This window comes from Watersipora subatra, chromosome 1 (genome assembly GCF_963576615.1).
Source record: "Watersipora subatra chromosome 1, tzWatSuba1.1, whole genome shotgun sequence".
NCBI classification, from domain to species: domain Eukaryota; kingdom Metazoa; phylum Bryozoa; class Gymnolaemata; order Cheilostomatida; family Watersiporidae; genus Watersipora; species Watersipora subatra.
This window is the reverse complement of record NC_088708.1, coordinates 56,652,371-56,668,136: the sequence shown is the minus strand read 5'-3', so window position 1 is coordinate 56,668,136 and position 15,766 is coordinate 56,652,371. Positions and strand designations below refer to the sequence as shown.

General features: G+C 36.8%; 2 protein-coding genes across 2 annotated transcripts in view; one reads left to right on the top strand and one right to left on the bottom strand.

Annotated features, from left to right (window-relative positions):
* Positions 1 to 454: 454 nt before the first annotated feature.
* Positions 455 to 2,009, bottom strand: LOC137408616 (transcription factor Jun-like). The gene is made up of 2 exons (XM_068095208.1): positions 1,594 to 2,009; positions 455 to 1,478 (listed from the first exon to the last, which is right to left on the bottom strand). Exons 1-2 carry the CDS (start codon positions 1,895 to 1,897, stop codon positions 739 to 741), a joined length of 1,044 nt encoding a protein of 347 aa, XP_067951309.1. The 5' UTR covers positions 1,898 to 2,009; the 3' UTR covers positions 455 to 738.
* A 1,771-nt stretch (positions 2,010 to 3,780) lies between these two features.
* LOC137408610 (mutS protein homolog 5-like) overlaps positions 3,781 to 15,766 on the top strand; it is a 44,818-nt gene continuing 32,832 nt past the window's right edge. Inside the window, 5 exon segments of the mRNA XM_068095197.1 lie at positions 3,781 to 3,788; positions 6,184 to 6,471; positions 8,000 to 8,244; positions 8,875 to 8,998; positions 14,783 to 14,863. Of these exon segments, the coding sequence (XP_067951298.1) occupies positions 6,348 to 6,471; positions 8,000 to 8,244; positions 8,875 to 8,998; positions 14,783 to 14,863 (574 nt within the window). The 5' untranslated portion in view covers positions 3,781 to 3,788; positions 6,184 to 6,347.

The window sequence follows — 15,766 nt, the reverse complement described above, 5'->3', positions numbered from 1 at the left end:
ACCTTAATGAACGATTCATATAGTTTGTCAATTTTGAAATAATTCTCCATTGGGAAGATCTGACGTCAACGGGACGGCAAACTGAATGATGCAAGAAACATTTGTTGACAAGAATGCTACAGCAAGCGTGTTATAAGTTTAAAAAGCTAGTGTCAGTTGTTAGGCGTTGTTTTGGCATAATGTAACAAGGACTCGGAGTGAAAGCAATACATACTTAGTACTTATGCCTGTGTAGAGCATACAAGCGGGCACAAAGGTTATAATGAATGTCACAGGGTATCGCTAAAACTAGAAAAACACTTGTGAAATCATCAGAATGGCATGCCTTTGTTCAGCCGTTATTTTGGAGTTGCTGACCCTTTACTTTTTATGAGGTTGGCAGATTTCAAATAGTTATTCTTTTGTAAAGTTTAGAGGATCATTAATATAAATCAAGAACAAGTTTAATTAAGTATAATTGGGCAGTTAGTGCAAATGTATTGCATCAACAATAACTAGGCTGTGTAAACAACTATAGGCTAAATTTGTTAAAAACTACATAACAGAATAATATTGGGAAAAAGAATATTTTTGCCAAAGGAATTGCATAAGAAAATATCGGAATAATTTATCACCGAGAGCACCAAGGTATTTGACAATACAATAAATAACACATATTAACACGGTAGTGAACTAGTCACCATTATAGAACAAGTAAATGTACAAAAGGGAAAATAATTACTAACTAGTAAATTACTGTTAGTAACCACCTCCCATTGGCCTCATGTCTGGCAGCATAATCTGACAACCTGATTTGATATGTTCCATGATTTGCTGTTTCAATTGCAAAACCTGTTCACTGTAACTAGCAGCAGTTTGTGCTAGCTCATTGTTCATCTTTTTGAGATCGGCTACTTTTTCTTCTAAGCGTCCGATTCTCTCTAGTTTCCTTGTGCGGCACTTTCGCGCGGCAATCCTATTTCGTGCTCGCTTTCTTTCCAGTTTGATTTTTTCTTGTTCTTCCAAGTCAACAGGAATGCTGTCAAGCCTATTAATGTTCTCAACATGATCATAGTTGTCATCATCAGAGCCAGAGTCTGACATTCGACTGCTGTTAGCCCCGGGACTGTGCGGTACTTGATGATCTGAGTAAGATGAGTTGGACGGTTCTGATTTGACTTGAACTGTTCCATATGCTGAAGATGATGGCACTTGCATACTATGCTGAGGCAACTGGGACACGGGATTGTTCATAGGAGCAGCAAGACCAGAAGGAACAAAAGGTGGATGACGCCTGGATACACCAGGATTAACCATCGCTGAAGTTGTTGTTCCTTGGTTACCATAGGGTGTACTGAATGTTGGCTGTGATGAGGACATTGGCATAAGTGTACTGTATGTGCTTGAAGCTGTCGCAGTTGCTCTTTGTGAAGCCTGATTGCCATTGACTGACGTAGAGCTGTTTGTTGCACTAGAGGCAGTTGATGCGCCAGACATTCCTGAAGAATAAATTACTAAATATTGAACTACTAGTTGAATGGCCGACAGAAACTACTTCTATACAGAAAATTATGCATCAACAACTTCTAATGTACAAAAGAACATAATCCTTACCTGGTGTTTGATGAAGTTCAGCCAGGGCTTCTACAAATCCCCTAGCGTAAGCTTCTTGTTCGTCTGTGACATATTTAGGGTATATAAATTGCGTTGGGGTTGGAGTGGTTCCTACTACTCCATTGTGCGATATAAGCTTTTCCAAATCTGGCGAGCCTAGCTTCAACATGTTCATGTCAGTACTGTTGATCATATTCGCGAACTTTTGCTCCTTCGTCTTGTTTGAGGCAAAGTCCAAATGCATGCTTTTCTTCATTTGATGTGTCTTGTCGCTTTCGTTGTCTTGATACATGCTCATTTCCATCTTATTTCTACTGACTACTCGTGAAAAGTGTCAACGTTTGCGGCAATTCCCACTTTATGAATCAATACGATGTTACACACCTACGACCACGATGACTGGACTTCGTGCGATATGACTCATATTCTACTAGTAGTATTTTATATACGCTCTGAGTAACGGTATAAAAATAGATATTATGTCATATTCCCGATCGCTCATTGGTTGTAGCTGTGACAACGAAGGCGGATCATAGTAGTAGGCGGAGCTTCATCGCTCTAGAACTGACGTCGACGGATCTTTCCATATTTGAACGGGTAGGATTTCCCCAATGCGTAGTTCCGACTAAAGTGAAACTCCTGTACACGTGATTACAACGAGCGACTCACTTTATTACCGGGAAATTTATAAGGAAAGGTATGTAACAATTGCGCCAGCAAAGTTATTAAAACCTCTATGCTGTTTCCGGTTGTTGAAAAACTTATCTTAGTTTTATGTTCGTTTTTTTTACAATAAACATAAACAATTGTTTTTCAAAATGGCATATGTTATAACATAACACATGAATAACTTTTCTAACTACTACCATAAAAAAGAAGTGTGAAATCGTTCGAAAATTTTAGAAAGAAAACGTTTCTATTTTTACTACCGCGAAAGTTGTAAACAATGCATTTCTTAAAGAGTAAGAATACTAGTTCATTGTACTAAAAAGAACAATAATAGCAACATGGACAATCAATGTTTTAGTGATCTTGTCTTTCAGACCAGTTCATGACGCTTCAATGGTCTACAAAAATATTTTAAATAAACACTGAAGCGTAAAGTCCTTCGTGTTCATTTTAAACACATATTCTTAACACTTAGTTGCTTCTTATCAACAAACTTTTTTTACTTTGCTTGGGAGTTACAAATGCAACATTAATTAAGCACATCTTCAGAGTTATCTTTGACGTTTTAACATGTACCATAAGGAGCCAGATGTACATAACAAGCTGATTATTGTAATTTTCAACAAAAACAATCAGTTGCACCGTGAGGTCAATTCTTTACAACGATGCTGGTTGTGAGTCACACTGCTAATATAACTGTATACAGTTCTTTGTTTGGTATGCAAACATACGGCGACTCATGTAAAAATGGTATGTATAGGTTAGCCTGACATGAGGTCTGTATAATAAAAATACTATAATTTGTCTCATAAACTGATTGTTTAAGCACTCTGCATAATGTAAAAATTGTTTTTTCTTCAGTCCAATGCTGTAAGACACAAGTAATCTAGAATTTGTTTGTTTTAATTTGTTACTCAAAACAAAATTTTAATGTTTTTTTACATGCCTAAGTTTGCTGTAAAAATTATATTAATGGTGTCTGTTCAACAAATACTTCTAATTTGCTATTTTTCGGTAATACTGCTGCAGCAAATTTGCATAATTTTCCAGATTATGGACGAGGGAAAAAGAGGTTCAGAGACACTATTAAGTCAAGGTCTCGATTATTCACCCTCTCCTCCAAGTCGATCACCGCTGCTCACAACTGGCACCTTTCATGGTGAGAGATAAGTGCATCAAAATAGAATTCAGCTGCAGGCTCTCATAATTTATTTGTTTTTTTAAAGTAAATATAGGCCTACCTATTTCTAAAGATTTTTGTCAACATACTATTTTCTTGGAATGGCCAAACATATATTGTTGTTTTGCTATCTTAGAAAGTTTCCAATCAGCTAATGGACATAGTCTTTCAGAGTTCAGACAGCCTCAGCTTCTCTCCGGTAAGCGCAAAATATCATTTGAACAAAATGATATGGAGGATAGAAGTTCACCTTTTGTCTCAAAGCGCTTCATAAAAGCTTCTCGAGTTCGTCAAGCTCATTCCTTTTGCCAACCAACAAGTTCTGCCAACAAACCAAACTCATCTGGTAAGGTCTTATTTTTGTGTGACAATGTATGATTTAGCTCAGTATCGATGACTTCAGTTTTTTACATCTTTCAAGCTATCATAAATGGGGTGATATATCGCATAAGCAAAATGATGATGCTCCTTTTTACCTCCAACCAGTAAAGTGTTTGGAATGGCTCAGTGTTTGATTTGAGATGTCCTTAAAAAAGCCAACTGTTATCGTTGACATTGTGCTAACACAGGAAGTTGTGACTAAATGGAGAAAACAGGTTTTTCGGAAAAAGAACTTAAATGTGCAGCCAATGAGAATAGGGATTTATCAATGTTGCCTCAGGTCATTGTTGTACACATCTGTGCCATGCAATACCTTAGGAGATGTGTGAAAATCGGTCTTAATACTTAATAGTGCTAGTTTTTGTAGGAGTAAAAGAAGTAGGAGTGAAAGGGTGAGAAGTAGTGAGTAGTGAGAGGCTAAGTAGTAGGTGTAGAGGGGAGAAAATTGGAAATACAAGAGACTGGAAACAAAAAGGGTGGATCTAAAAAAGAAGAGTGTCACTGGCATCAAAGCGAATGAAAGCTGAAGAGATTTTTGATAACTACTTTGTAACCAGTAAGCCTATAAGTAGTGTGGTGTGATGTCACACCTGGCTACCATACAAACAACCGTTTGTATGATTATATGCGATCCAAAACAGTCTGAAAGAAAATTATGACTAGAAAAACGCGTAAAACCAAGTAGACATTGAGAACAACATCAACAAATCCTCAACAACCCTTTTTGCCACTTAGTAATAAAAGTATTACTGTTTATTACGGATTATATTTTAATTTAATATATTGTTGTTCTGTTAGTAAACTGCTACTCATAGCATTAATTTACCGCTCTCTTTTGTGTATCAGTAAGGATAATCTGGCATCATCTTTGGTAGTTAGCTGATTGGATGAAATATCGTGTTTCGTTTAAGCTGACTGATTCATAAACCAATAATTGAAAAGCTCAACAAATTGTTTTTCTTAGTCAACTAATTTAAATTAAAGAAACTTTTACAAAACCATAAAACATAACATAATACAAAATCCATAAAATATAAAATAAATAGTGACCACTCGGTTAGCCCATCACACCGAAATGCGAAATGATAGCTCAAAGCTAGCCTCGATGCCAGCTATTGCAACACATTATGCATTCTGGTTACGACAACTCCATTTATGTAACTTATCCTCAGACGTACCAGTCTCTCTCATATGCCAATTATCATAGAAAGTAATTTGCTCTTGTCACGCAGCGCTTAACTTCTATGGTCACTTCTTTGTAAAATCATTTCCTTCCAAGTATGGCTTCTTTCTTGCTAACTAGTGTTCCCTTGATTACGAAATCCATTTTTCTATTCACCGAATACTATTACATCTTTCTGGTATCTTTATGGTTCCACCCATTAGCATAGAGCGGATGAACTGACAATAGACTGCATCATGAGTTGCATAAAATATTACCTGTTGCCTTTATTATCTCCCAAACGGCTTTGTTGGAAAGATGCGTATCCGAAACATCACCGAATATATAGAGATGTATAGCTTTTGCTGAGTGATCAGTTACTATCAAAGAGATTAATGCGTCTTGGCTGATGCAGACGTCAGCCGAGGTTTTAAACTCCTGCGCAATATGAAACCATCAAATGTATTTTAGTTTGTAGCTTTATGGGGAAGATTTGAAACTAGCGCGATGATGCAAGTGAGTTTTAGAGATTCATCGGTGTCAACTGGCTGGTAGCCCAACACGTTTGGTATTAGCATATTCAGCGGATAGCGCTAACCTCATAGGTGGTAAAGGATACTAGCAACATACATTCACTAACATGATCGAGCCCAACCAGCTAGCTCTGTGTTAGTTTTTCATGACTATTGCTAGGCTTGCACATATATATGGTTTAATATGGTGTGTCTAACTTAGACGCTTATAACCTAGACACTATAGCCTGATGGTTCGTTTTCTATTAAATTGCTAGGGATTTAACTATCAAGAGCCTAATCAACAATTATGCTAACGTAGCATTTCTCCACGTAGCATATTTATCACATAACAGTCATACTTGACCGAAGAGCTAGAACCTGCTTGAAGAACAAGGAATTCAAGAGGAGTTCACTCGACTGATCAACGTACGACTGTTGTGCAATAGATATCACCTTTTCACTGGCAATATTGCGTAAATTTGATAATCTGTCTTCATAATTTTATACATTTTTTGCCTTAATATAAATTATATTGATCGTCGCAATTTCCTGATCTTTGCAGCCATGCCACCTGCGTTCTACTGCTTCTGATGGCCCAGAGAGTGTTTACGTAGATTGTGATGATAGGTATGCATTTGTTAGTGGATCAGCTTTGCGATCCACCAGTTTTCATCTTGTTGTAGAATTACCTGTGAACGGTTTAGGCCTTAACCGCTCACGGCTGTCGTTGCCGGCATTCGCTACTAACAGAAACGTCTCTTGGAGAATAACGGAACCATCGAAAAATCTTTCCAAGGCTATAATTTCTGATGCCGTTCAAACCAAAGAGGATGAGTACCCTTCACCAATGATTGATGACCAAGCAAGGTTTATGCCTGCAGCTCTCAGCCGCGCCATATATGATTCGTCTACCAGTAGCCAATCAGATGTCAGAGCTAGATCAAGTTGTAAAGTCAGCAAATCACTATTTGGTTAGTATTAGTATATTAAGTGCAATCTAGGAGTAGGGAGAGGTTGGAGAGAATGATATTACATGAAACGTTTGTCACAACATGCTAGAGTATTTAGATTTGCCTGTATCTAAACTCAGTTTCCACAATATCTCTTTACTGACGCTGGATATTGAACTTGGACCAATGTAATTCTATTCTAATGCGATGTAGCCAATCAGAATCTTTATTGAATGTACTTACTCTGCTGTGTTGTAAGTGCAAAATATGTGGAAATGTGATTACAAGCTCTTAAAATCTCAAAAACGAACAGTTAATCGCCGCCATCACGAGACCGCCATAGATTGAAATCAATTTATTTTTTTGACGTACTCAAACGATTTGGTTATTGTTTTGCATGACATGGGATGTTCTCACGTGAATTGAAAGACCAATAAAAGGCTCAATATAAAACTTCTCGTAGCACTAGTTTATGACAAACAATTCGGGTTTTACCGGAGAGCCCTTACCAAATTTAGAAGTTCGCTAGTTTACAGTTTCGTTTCGGTTTGGTCGAATCGTCTAGTCATAATCTGATCATGTGACCCGTACTTTCCACCAAGCAGCGCGAATAATTTCTGCAGCATTTTTCGACTATCACAGGTGACCAACAGGCTTGTCATGTTTGTCAGAGGATGATATGCACTCCTTCGAGCAAGGTTAAAAAATTAAACAAATTTTAACAGTGGGTTTTGAAATATCAGTGCTTAAAATGACAGCATTACAATGATGATGAAATGGATGCGTAAGGACAATAGACATGGTTTTATTGAATGTATGAATGTATATTTGTGAAAATATTTCGATGAATGAGGTTGCATGAAAATGTAAACAGAAGCCATCTTGTTCAGCTACGTCCGATTTGAGCCGTTTTGGAAAGGGATTCTAATCTACGGCAGTTTCATGATGGCTGCGACTAACTGTTCATTTTTGAGCTTTTAAGAGCTTGTAATCACATTTCCACATATTTTGCACCTACAACACAGCAGAGTAAGACATAGTGAATCTTTTGATACCAAATAACTGTAATGTGAATTTTGTTGCTAGTCAACCTTTAAATATATGACGCCGCTACTACACGTAGCCCCCACCACCTGTAACAACACCTATAGATACATAGACTTTTTCACAATGTTAGCATTATGAAAAAGACTGCTGGGTTTTGTCATATGGCAGCATGTAAAACAGAATAACAACAGTTCGCCCGGATTCTTTTGGCTCCTCAGTAGAAGCTGGTTTTCGCAGCGGTGTCCGGAGTTCTCAAGTGAAATCAGGAGACTAGTGAATTCAGATACATGTTATTAAATTGAATAGTTTGCTTAAATTTCAATTTGAAACAGTCACGTTCTTCCTCTAATTTACTGTCTCAAAATGTCAAGGCCTAATCTCCATTTGCATATGACGTCTGTTTGATTTGCTAAGCTGAAAAGTATATCATTGTTTTCTATTTATATTTGAATCGATTAGCAAACAAAAATCCAGCATTCTTTTTCTATCCTCACCGCTTCAGTGCCGGCCGCTCTTCAACCGAGGTATTCTCAGAGCAAAGGTCCTTCCAAGTCAGTGACTTTCTCTGATCTCTCTGCTGTTGTGACGAGCTCAACTGCTAAAAGTCTAACTAGTCCAGATGACACAGGCCTGAGTCTACAGCTGCCTCTTGAGTCTGGCTTCGGGCAATCGCCACCACTCGGTTTCTCAACAGATAGATCAACCAGTCAACAGGTTGAGATGGAGGGGGACAGCGAGATCTGTAAGGTATTGCACACTAGATGATGTGTTTTTTTGCTTCATGTTTGTTTTGGGTCACAATTTGTTAACCATATAGAATTAACCGTTGACTGCGATAAAATCTCTTATATTGCAAATGCATCTCCCATTTATCATTTTCGTACAGCACCTTAATTCGACTGGTTGGTGATGTTGTGAGCTTCAGCCTTAAAACTGTGCAGTCTTTTCATTTCCTTGAGATTATCTTGCAAAAGCATAATTTAACTGATTTGAGAGTTAATAACAGACTTGCGTTAGGCGAGGGTTCGTCTGTCCCAGGCTTACAATATTACCAATGCACTTCAATTTTTGACGTTCGACTCAAGATATATGATTGACAAGATAAGCCTTAGCACGAGCAACTGTTATGTTTCGTGTTTCCATGTAGTAAAACAAGTCACCCCGCAATCAATCTGTTTGTCCTTTTATGCTATTGTTTGAATGCTGCTTTGATAGAGGAGTCGGCCATTGTCGTCCGACTGTTTTTCAAAGATAATTAGCTCATTATTAATGTTCATCAAGACCGCAAAAAGATTCTTTCGTTTGATGCTGAAGTATTTGGCAAACAGGAAGATTGTTTATTGAGGTGGCAAATCATTTTGGTTTTGAAACTTGCAGACAATCCTGAGTGTTATATGGCACAAAGGCCTGTTAGGAGCTTCTATCTATAGCACTGACACGATGAAGCTACAATTACTACAGGATATCCCTGAAGATAGAAACTTTTTGTCAACCTGTCAATGTATGTATAGTCGGCATGTATGAGCCGGTGTAGTTATTGTCAACCTGTCAATGTATGTATAGTCGGCATGTATGAGCCGGTGTAGTTATTGTCAACCTGTCAATGTATGTATAGTCGGCATGTATGAGCCAGTGTAGTTATTTGTCAACAATGTCAGGCAAATTTTGTATAGCTTTTAAATTAACTAGGTGCCCTATTGTCCGACACTCCTATATCTCTAGGTGTATGGTTTGTGTCTATGTAAAACTAGTGAAGGGGTTTTTCCCTTAGCTTGCTATTACAGCAGCTGATATGCCATATTTTAGCAGAAAAAAACATTTGCTAAATTTCTATTGTTAATTGTGCAGCATGAAGAACTGCTGAAGGAGCTACATATATTGCTGAAAATAATCAATCTCACCTAATCATTTTGTAGCCTTGCTCCTGGTTTCATTCCTGAAAATCAATTCCATGCTTTCATTGAGTGGAGTCGTCATATTCAATATACTTATTGCCGATTAAACGCAATAAGGTATAAAATTGCCACAATGCCAGCTCAGGTTGGCCAGTGTAAAAATGCAGCTACTAGCGAACCAATGCTTGACGTACTGCTATATCTTGAGCAACAGCAGGTTGCTCAAGTAAATGATATCAAGAGATATATCAATATTTAAATTAGGTGGCAAGCAGCCGCAGGTTGCTGGCCACCTAATTTAAATACTTTCTACTGCATTTTCTACTTTCTACTGCATCTACTAAATAAACAAAATTGTTTTTTAAAGTTTAGTCAATTGAAGCTGTAAATTTAAAATATTTATTTTAGCTATAAACAAAACTTTCAAACGTTACTGATGAAAATAAACTGCACAGTTGGAAGAATTGCAACAAACCGTTATAAAACTTTGTAAACTAATGGAAACATCAGTAGAGAGTCTTTGGCAACTCCAATAAAATTTTATGCCAGTTTATCTCAACTTAGCAACTTTATGCTGTTTACGCAAAAATTATTTCTTTAAAATTTGTTTCGGAAGTATTGATTGAGTGAGTCAATATCTGCGCTATAGGCAGTCCTTATAATATAAACTAGAGGACACATTTAAACTTTTAACTAGCACACCTGTACCCATGTTTAATCTTTTGACCTTTCACTAGAGTTGAGACAGGAAATTGCACAACTAAAGTTTATGCGTTCTTTTTCAGCCTCTACATTCATCTAGCAGACAGGTCCTATCGTGGTTATTAAATTCAGATTTTCGAATGCAGTCATCTGTTAATGCTTCAGTGTGAAACGCTGTCTATTTCTTATTTGACAAATAGAGATGAGTAGTTAGACCGATTATCTTCTACAGAATGAGACAAAAATATTGTGATTCTTTTAACCTTCTAGCAGCTTGCCCACACACAGAGTAGTAAATAATAAAGGTTGAGCTCCTGTTGTGAGGTCCTGAGGCTATTCTGACTACTCCTTTTCAAGTCAAGCGTACAAAAACTGCTAAAAGTCGCCGAAATATCTTGCCAATTTCTTCAAGATGCGACCATTTCGCTAGTTGAAGTTAAATCTCCAAATTTTAAACTGTTTTCATTTTGTTACCGCTGTTAAGTGTAGGCCTGAAGAGGACACCAGCTGAGAGCTCAAATACCCTCAATAAAGGCAGTTGTTAGCCATCATATAGCTGTTCATTATACAACTTGCTAGCAGCACTTGAGCGCATTACCCTTAACTAGAAACACGCTGTCACGCTGATTATGTTATGACCTCGTCAGTTAGCAGGGTGATGGAGCTTTTAGCGTACACCTCTCTACCTCCTTATTTAGCATTCCTTTTTGACTTTGTACGCATAGTCACAGATCTGGAGTCATCCTGTAACACCTCTGCTTCGCCCTCCCCTCCCCTGATGCAAATACTCTTTCTTATGGAAACACTGACTAAAATCTGCAGACAAAGTATTGCAACAGAATTGCTGATAAAAAGTTTTATTGCAATGTTAACATAATGAGAATGCCAGGGAAAACCTACTTTTTTATACAATACTTTTGTGCAACTTACCATCCCTTGCGTAGTCGTGTCATCAAGCATTGGTGGGTAGATTGGCCGTGTCAAGGTAAACAATCACTGTTGAGAGATGGTAACCAGGCTATCGGAATGCGTTCTAAAATACATTATACATGTATGTAGTATTTAGAGGGGAGCATTCTTGAGATGATCAAAAAGGTTGCATCATCCAGCGAATGTTGCTCAAAGTTTTTTAGCTTATTGCATTAACCGCTGGTAAACCACAAATAGTTTTAGAGGGTACATGACACTTGGCCTGCTACTGCGAAAATTCGGTGGCTTTACTCTGCCTCGCACCTAGCGTTTTCTTTGATTGCTGTGAATTCTATTGCCAAATACGCTATTACGCAACGAATTTCGTTGGCCCCAATTTTGCGAAATTTTCCGCTTTTTTATGTTTTTCCATGAACAACGGAAGAGGAATTAGTATCAATATGTGCCATATGCATGACTGCCAGAAGGCGGATCAACTAGTTGGAAGTTTAATAATATTAATCTTTTATTTAATTTTAACAGTATTTTATAATTTGCTTTCTCATTTATCAGTGCCACAAATACACACCATTTACACTGAAGGTAGACATGCGCGGCTGAAACACGTAACGTCTTTTGTTGTATTTAAATCAAACAAAAATATTACAATAGAAATTATTACACTGGCTCATTGATTGCTCATGAGCACAATGGTTTTCAGGTCTTATCTGAGGTTATTACAGACAAGAGGCCTACACTGAGTACAATTTTAGTGCATTTTGATATTTGAAATTCGAGAGTCCTTCAACGCAGTTGGTTGCTTCCCGATAGCAAGTTTTTTATACGATATAATAATGTGACAATGTTAGCCCGAAATTGCTTTACACAGTGAGCAATATTATTAATAGCAAAGAGCCAAGGGTTTGTGGTGTCCAAAGCCAGTGTCACTTCTGGCACCAACTGCATCAGGATATCCAAGTCTTACCACCCCTCGATAATAAATAAATAATTGCCCTGGCAGCAGATATTGTTGTTATTGTTATTGTAACCTGATTGTATTTCGATAATGGACAAAGATAGATGTTAAAGGTTACTGTACTATTATGTTCAAAGTACTCACTATTGGCAATATTATGGGAGCCTACTCAGGTGATATAAATTAAACTCCCCATATATCCCACCAATAAGGTATTTGCTGTTCATAAATGAAACTCCCCATATATCCCACCCATAAGGGATTTGCTGTTCATAAATTAAACTTCCTATATATTCCACCAATAAGGGATTTGCTGTTCATAAATGAAAATTCCCATCTATCCCCACCAATAAGGAGTTTGTTGTTCATAAATGAAACCCCCATATATCCCCACCAATAAGGAGTTTGTTGTTCATAAATGAAACCCCCATATATCCCCACCAATAAGGAGTTTGTTGTTCATAAATGAAACTCCCCATATATCTCCATCCTCAAGAGATTTGCTGTTCATAAATGAGACTCCCTATATATTCCACCAATAAGGGATTTACTGTTCATAAATGAAAAATTCCCATGTCTCCCCATCAATAAGAGATTTTCTGTTTATAAGTGAAACTCCCCTAAACCTCCACCAATAAAAGCTTGCAGTTCAGAAGTGAACATTCTCATATTCTACCAATAAAGCCTTTGCTGTGCATATTGTCAAATGTCACGCGTTGCTTGATAGTTTTTTGCAATGATTTCTCAGTTTTGTATAAAATATTTATCGTAAGAATTGATTTCAAATGCCTTCTAACATCGCTGAAAGTGTTTATTGGGATAAGTTGTAGGCCATTTCCAATAGCTTTTAACATCAAGTGGAGAATGCTGTTTCATTCAATTTGTCAATGCAAAAAAATAATCTGATGATAATATTGTTGTAAATTAGCGTAACAGACATGGACTATCAGTTATCAAATAAATCTTGCCATTTCACGTTGGAACTGTTATAATCTTTCTTGGTAATTAATTTGCGCCTGGTAGTAATGTCTTTCTGTGACCCGTTTACCCTAGCTTATGTCTTAATACAAATACGGTGTGTTTAGAAAAATCGCAACGAAGTTTGGCACGCGATTCTTTTGTTATACCATCAATTTGAAATGCGCAACTCTTTCATAGAATTCAATATGGCATGACCCATGGTATCAATAATTAATATTGCTCATCAATCTATATTTCAAAATTAGTTATTAATGAGCCAAAATATTCTCTAGTAGAATGGTCTGTCTGATATTACTAATAAATGGGAATGCATTGCTACCGAACTACCGATGTGATTTGATATAGTCCTACTGGCTGTCACAACTGACTTCAATCTACCGAAGCAAGATTGTTTGTCATACGTACTAGTGCTATCGGCACCTTCCAATTTTCATCGCAGGCAATTTGAGATTGCCAAATCTAATATGGATACTCCTTGAGGCTATCGAAAGAGTTGTTTTTTCACTCTGTTCTCATATCTGCCTAAAAATATTAGATATCTATAAAGTAGCCAACTCAAAAGTTTTATCCATTTTTATTATTACTTTTTATTTGGGACATTTTCAATAGATGTATTTGCTAACATAAATACATCTATTGAGCATTTTTATGAGCACTGTTACATCGCATCGGCGCAACCCAAAAATTTCTTTTATTTGCTCCGGATACTAATGGTTTCTAAAAATCTCTGTCAACACAGCAATTTGTGCATTGTCCATGACCACGATTGAATTGTGCTAGTAAAAGATTAAACTACTGTAAACGTTAATTTGTGATATTTATTTGTATGCTTTTCTAACACTTCCTGAGAGCGACCTTTTCTAATCAACTTAATGACGTCTGACCCTTGATAAACTCTCAAGTAATAACCGTAGTAGTCTTGCCTAGCAATTCGCTAGCATTCATTGCAAGGTTGCACTTTTATTCTGTCTAATCATTTACAAAACATTTTGAACTGCCAAGTTTCTAATGACCTTAATTATTGCTGTATGGTGGTGCAATTATTGCTGTATGGTGGTACAATTATTGCTGTATGGTGGTTCAATTATTGCTGTATGGTGGTACAATTATTACTGTATGGTGGTACAATTATTACTGTATGGTGGTACAATTATTGCTGTATGGTGGTACAATTATTACTGTATGGCGGTACAATTATTGCTGTATGGCGGTACAATTATTGCTGTATGGCGGTACAATTATTACTGTATGATGGTACAATAATTGCTGTATGGTGGTACAATTATTACTGTATGGTGGTACAATTATTGCTGTATGGTGGTACAATTATTGCTGTATGGCGGTACAATTATTGCTGTATGGCGGTACAATTATTACTGTATGATGGTACAATAATTGCTGTATGGTGGTACAATTATTACTGTATGGTGGTACAATTATTGCTGTATGGCGGTACATTATTACTGTATGATGGTACAATAATTGCTGTATGGTGGTACAATTATTACTGTATGGTGGTACAATTATTGCTTTATGGTGGTAAAATTAATCTATAGTAACTGTTGGATTGGATTTTCGGGGTTAACTTAGCACTATTAGCAATATTTTTTCAATAAATTGTTTGACAACCGTATCAACTCAATTTTTGTCGATTTCATCTAATACAATATCAGTCCACGGCAGTATCTTTAGCGGCCTTTTAAAATATCGCCTTTTTGTCGATCCCATTTGTGCCAAGAGTGATGGTTTCATGTAGTGTTTGCAAAAAGATCTACAGGAACTTGTTGATAGTCGATGTGGTGCCTATCTGTGTTCATTACAGTGATGATGCAGGCTCAGCCAGATATTGTTCTCACAGGTGCGAGACTAGACTCTAGGTTTCTGGAGACTTTGAGAAATCTGGGTAGGTACCAATAACGTTTATTTCATGGCTAGTCTGGCCTTCAACTTCTAATGTCCCTTCAACTATTGTGTAGGTCTTCACAGGAGCTATATATTCACAGTATTTAATTATCAACTGATTATAAATTGAATTATTTGAGTTCTAAAGTACTGAAAGGAGCAGTTAGAAAAGTAAGTATAATCTACATAAACAGTCAAACCTCTACTTATCACTTCCACATATGAACTTTCCAACATCTGATGTAAACTTTGAGCAGGTATTTGATTCTACACCCGTAGTCATTTCCAGCATACGACTTTCCAAGTTAATCAAAACATCACAGTTTTATAAGGGCAAGTGAAGATGCAAAGGAAATTGAAAATAGAATGTGAAAAAAACATTCATGAAAAAATATATAACCTGTTGGTCTAAATTTACCAGTCTTCAGTCGGAATTGTAAAGCATATCTCCATCACCACCCACCACTAAACCTAGGCATCGCTGAGTCTACACTTTTATTTGCCTGTCTCTAAGGCAATGGAACAATAAAAACCCTTTTGATTGATTAGTACTTTAATTTAGTTATTTATATTTTTTGCATATTTTATATGATACATGTTTAAATGGTACCTGTAATTGCCTGCGGGATTTCTTTCAGAGTTGTAGTAGATTTTTGAGCTGTGGAATGGATGGAAAAAACTGCAGTATATTTTTATGGCAATATCTATTCCAACATATGATGGCTTTAACTAGCAAGCTTAGCGAGTCTCAGCACAAATTTACTTACTATGGACAGATTTTCTTAGATTATCAAAATATTCCAAACATATCCATGCACCTGACATTCACAATGTGTTGGGGTATTATGAATATATTTAGAGATTCATTGATTGTGTTCAGAGCACCTTACACTAGTAGTCAGAG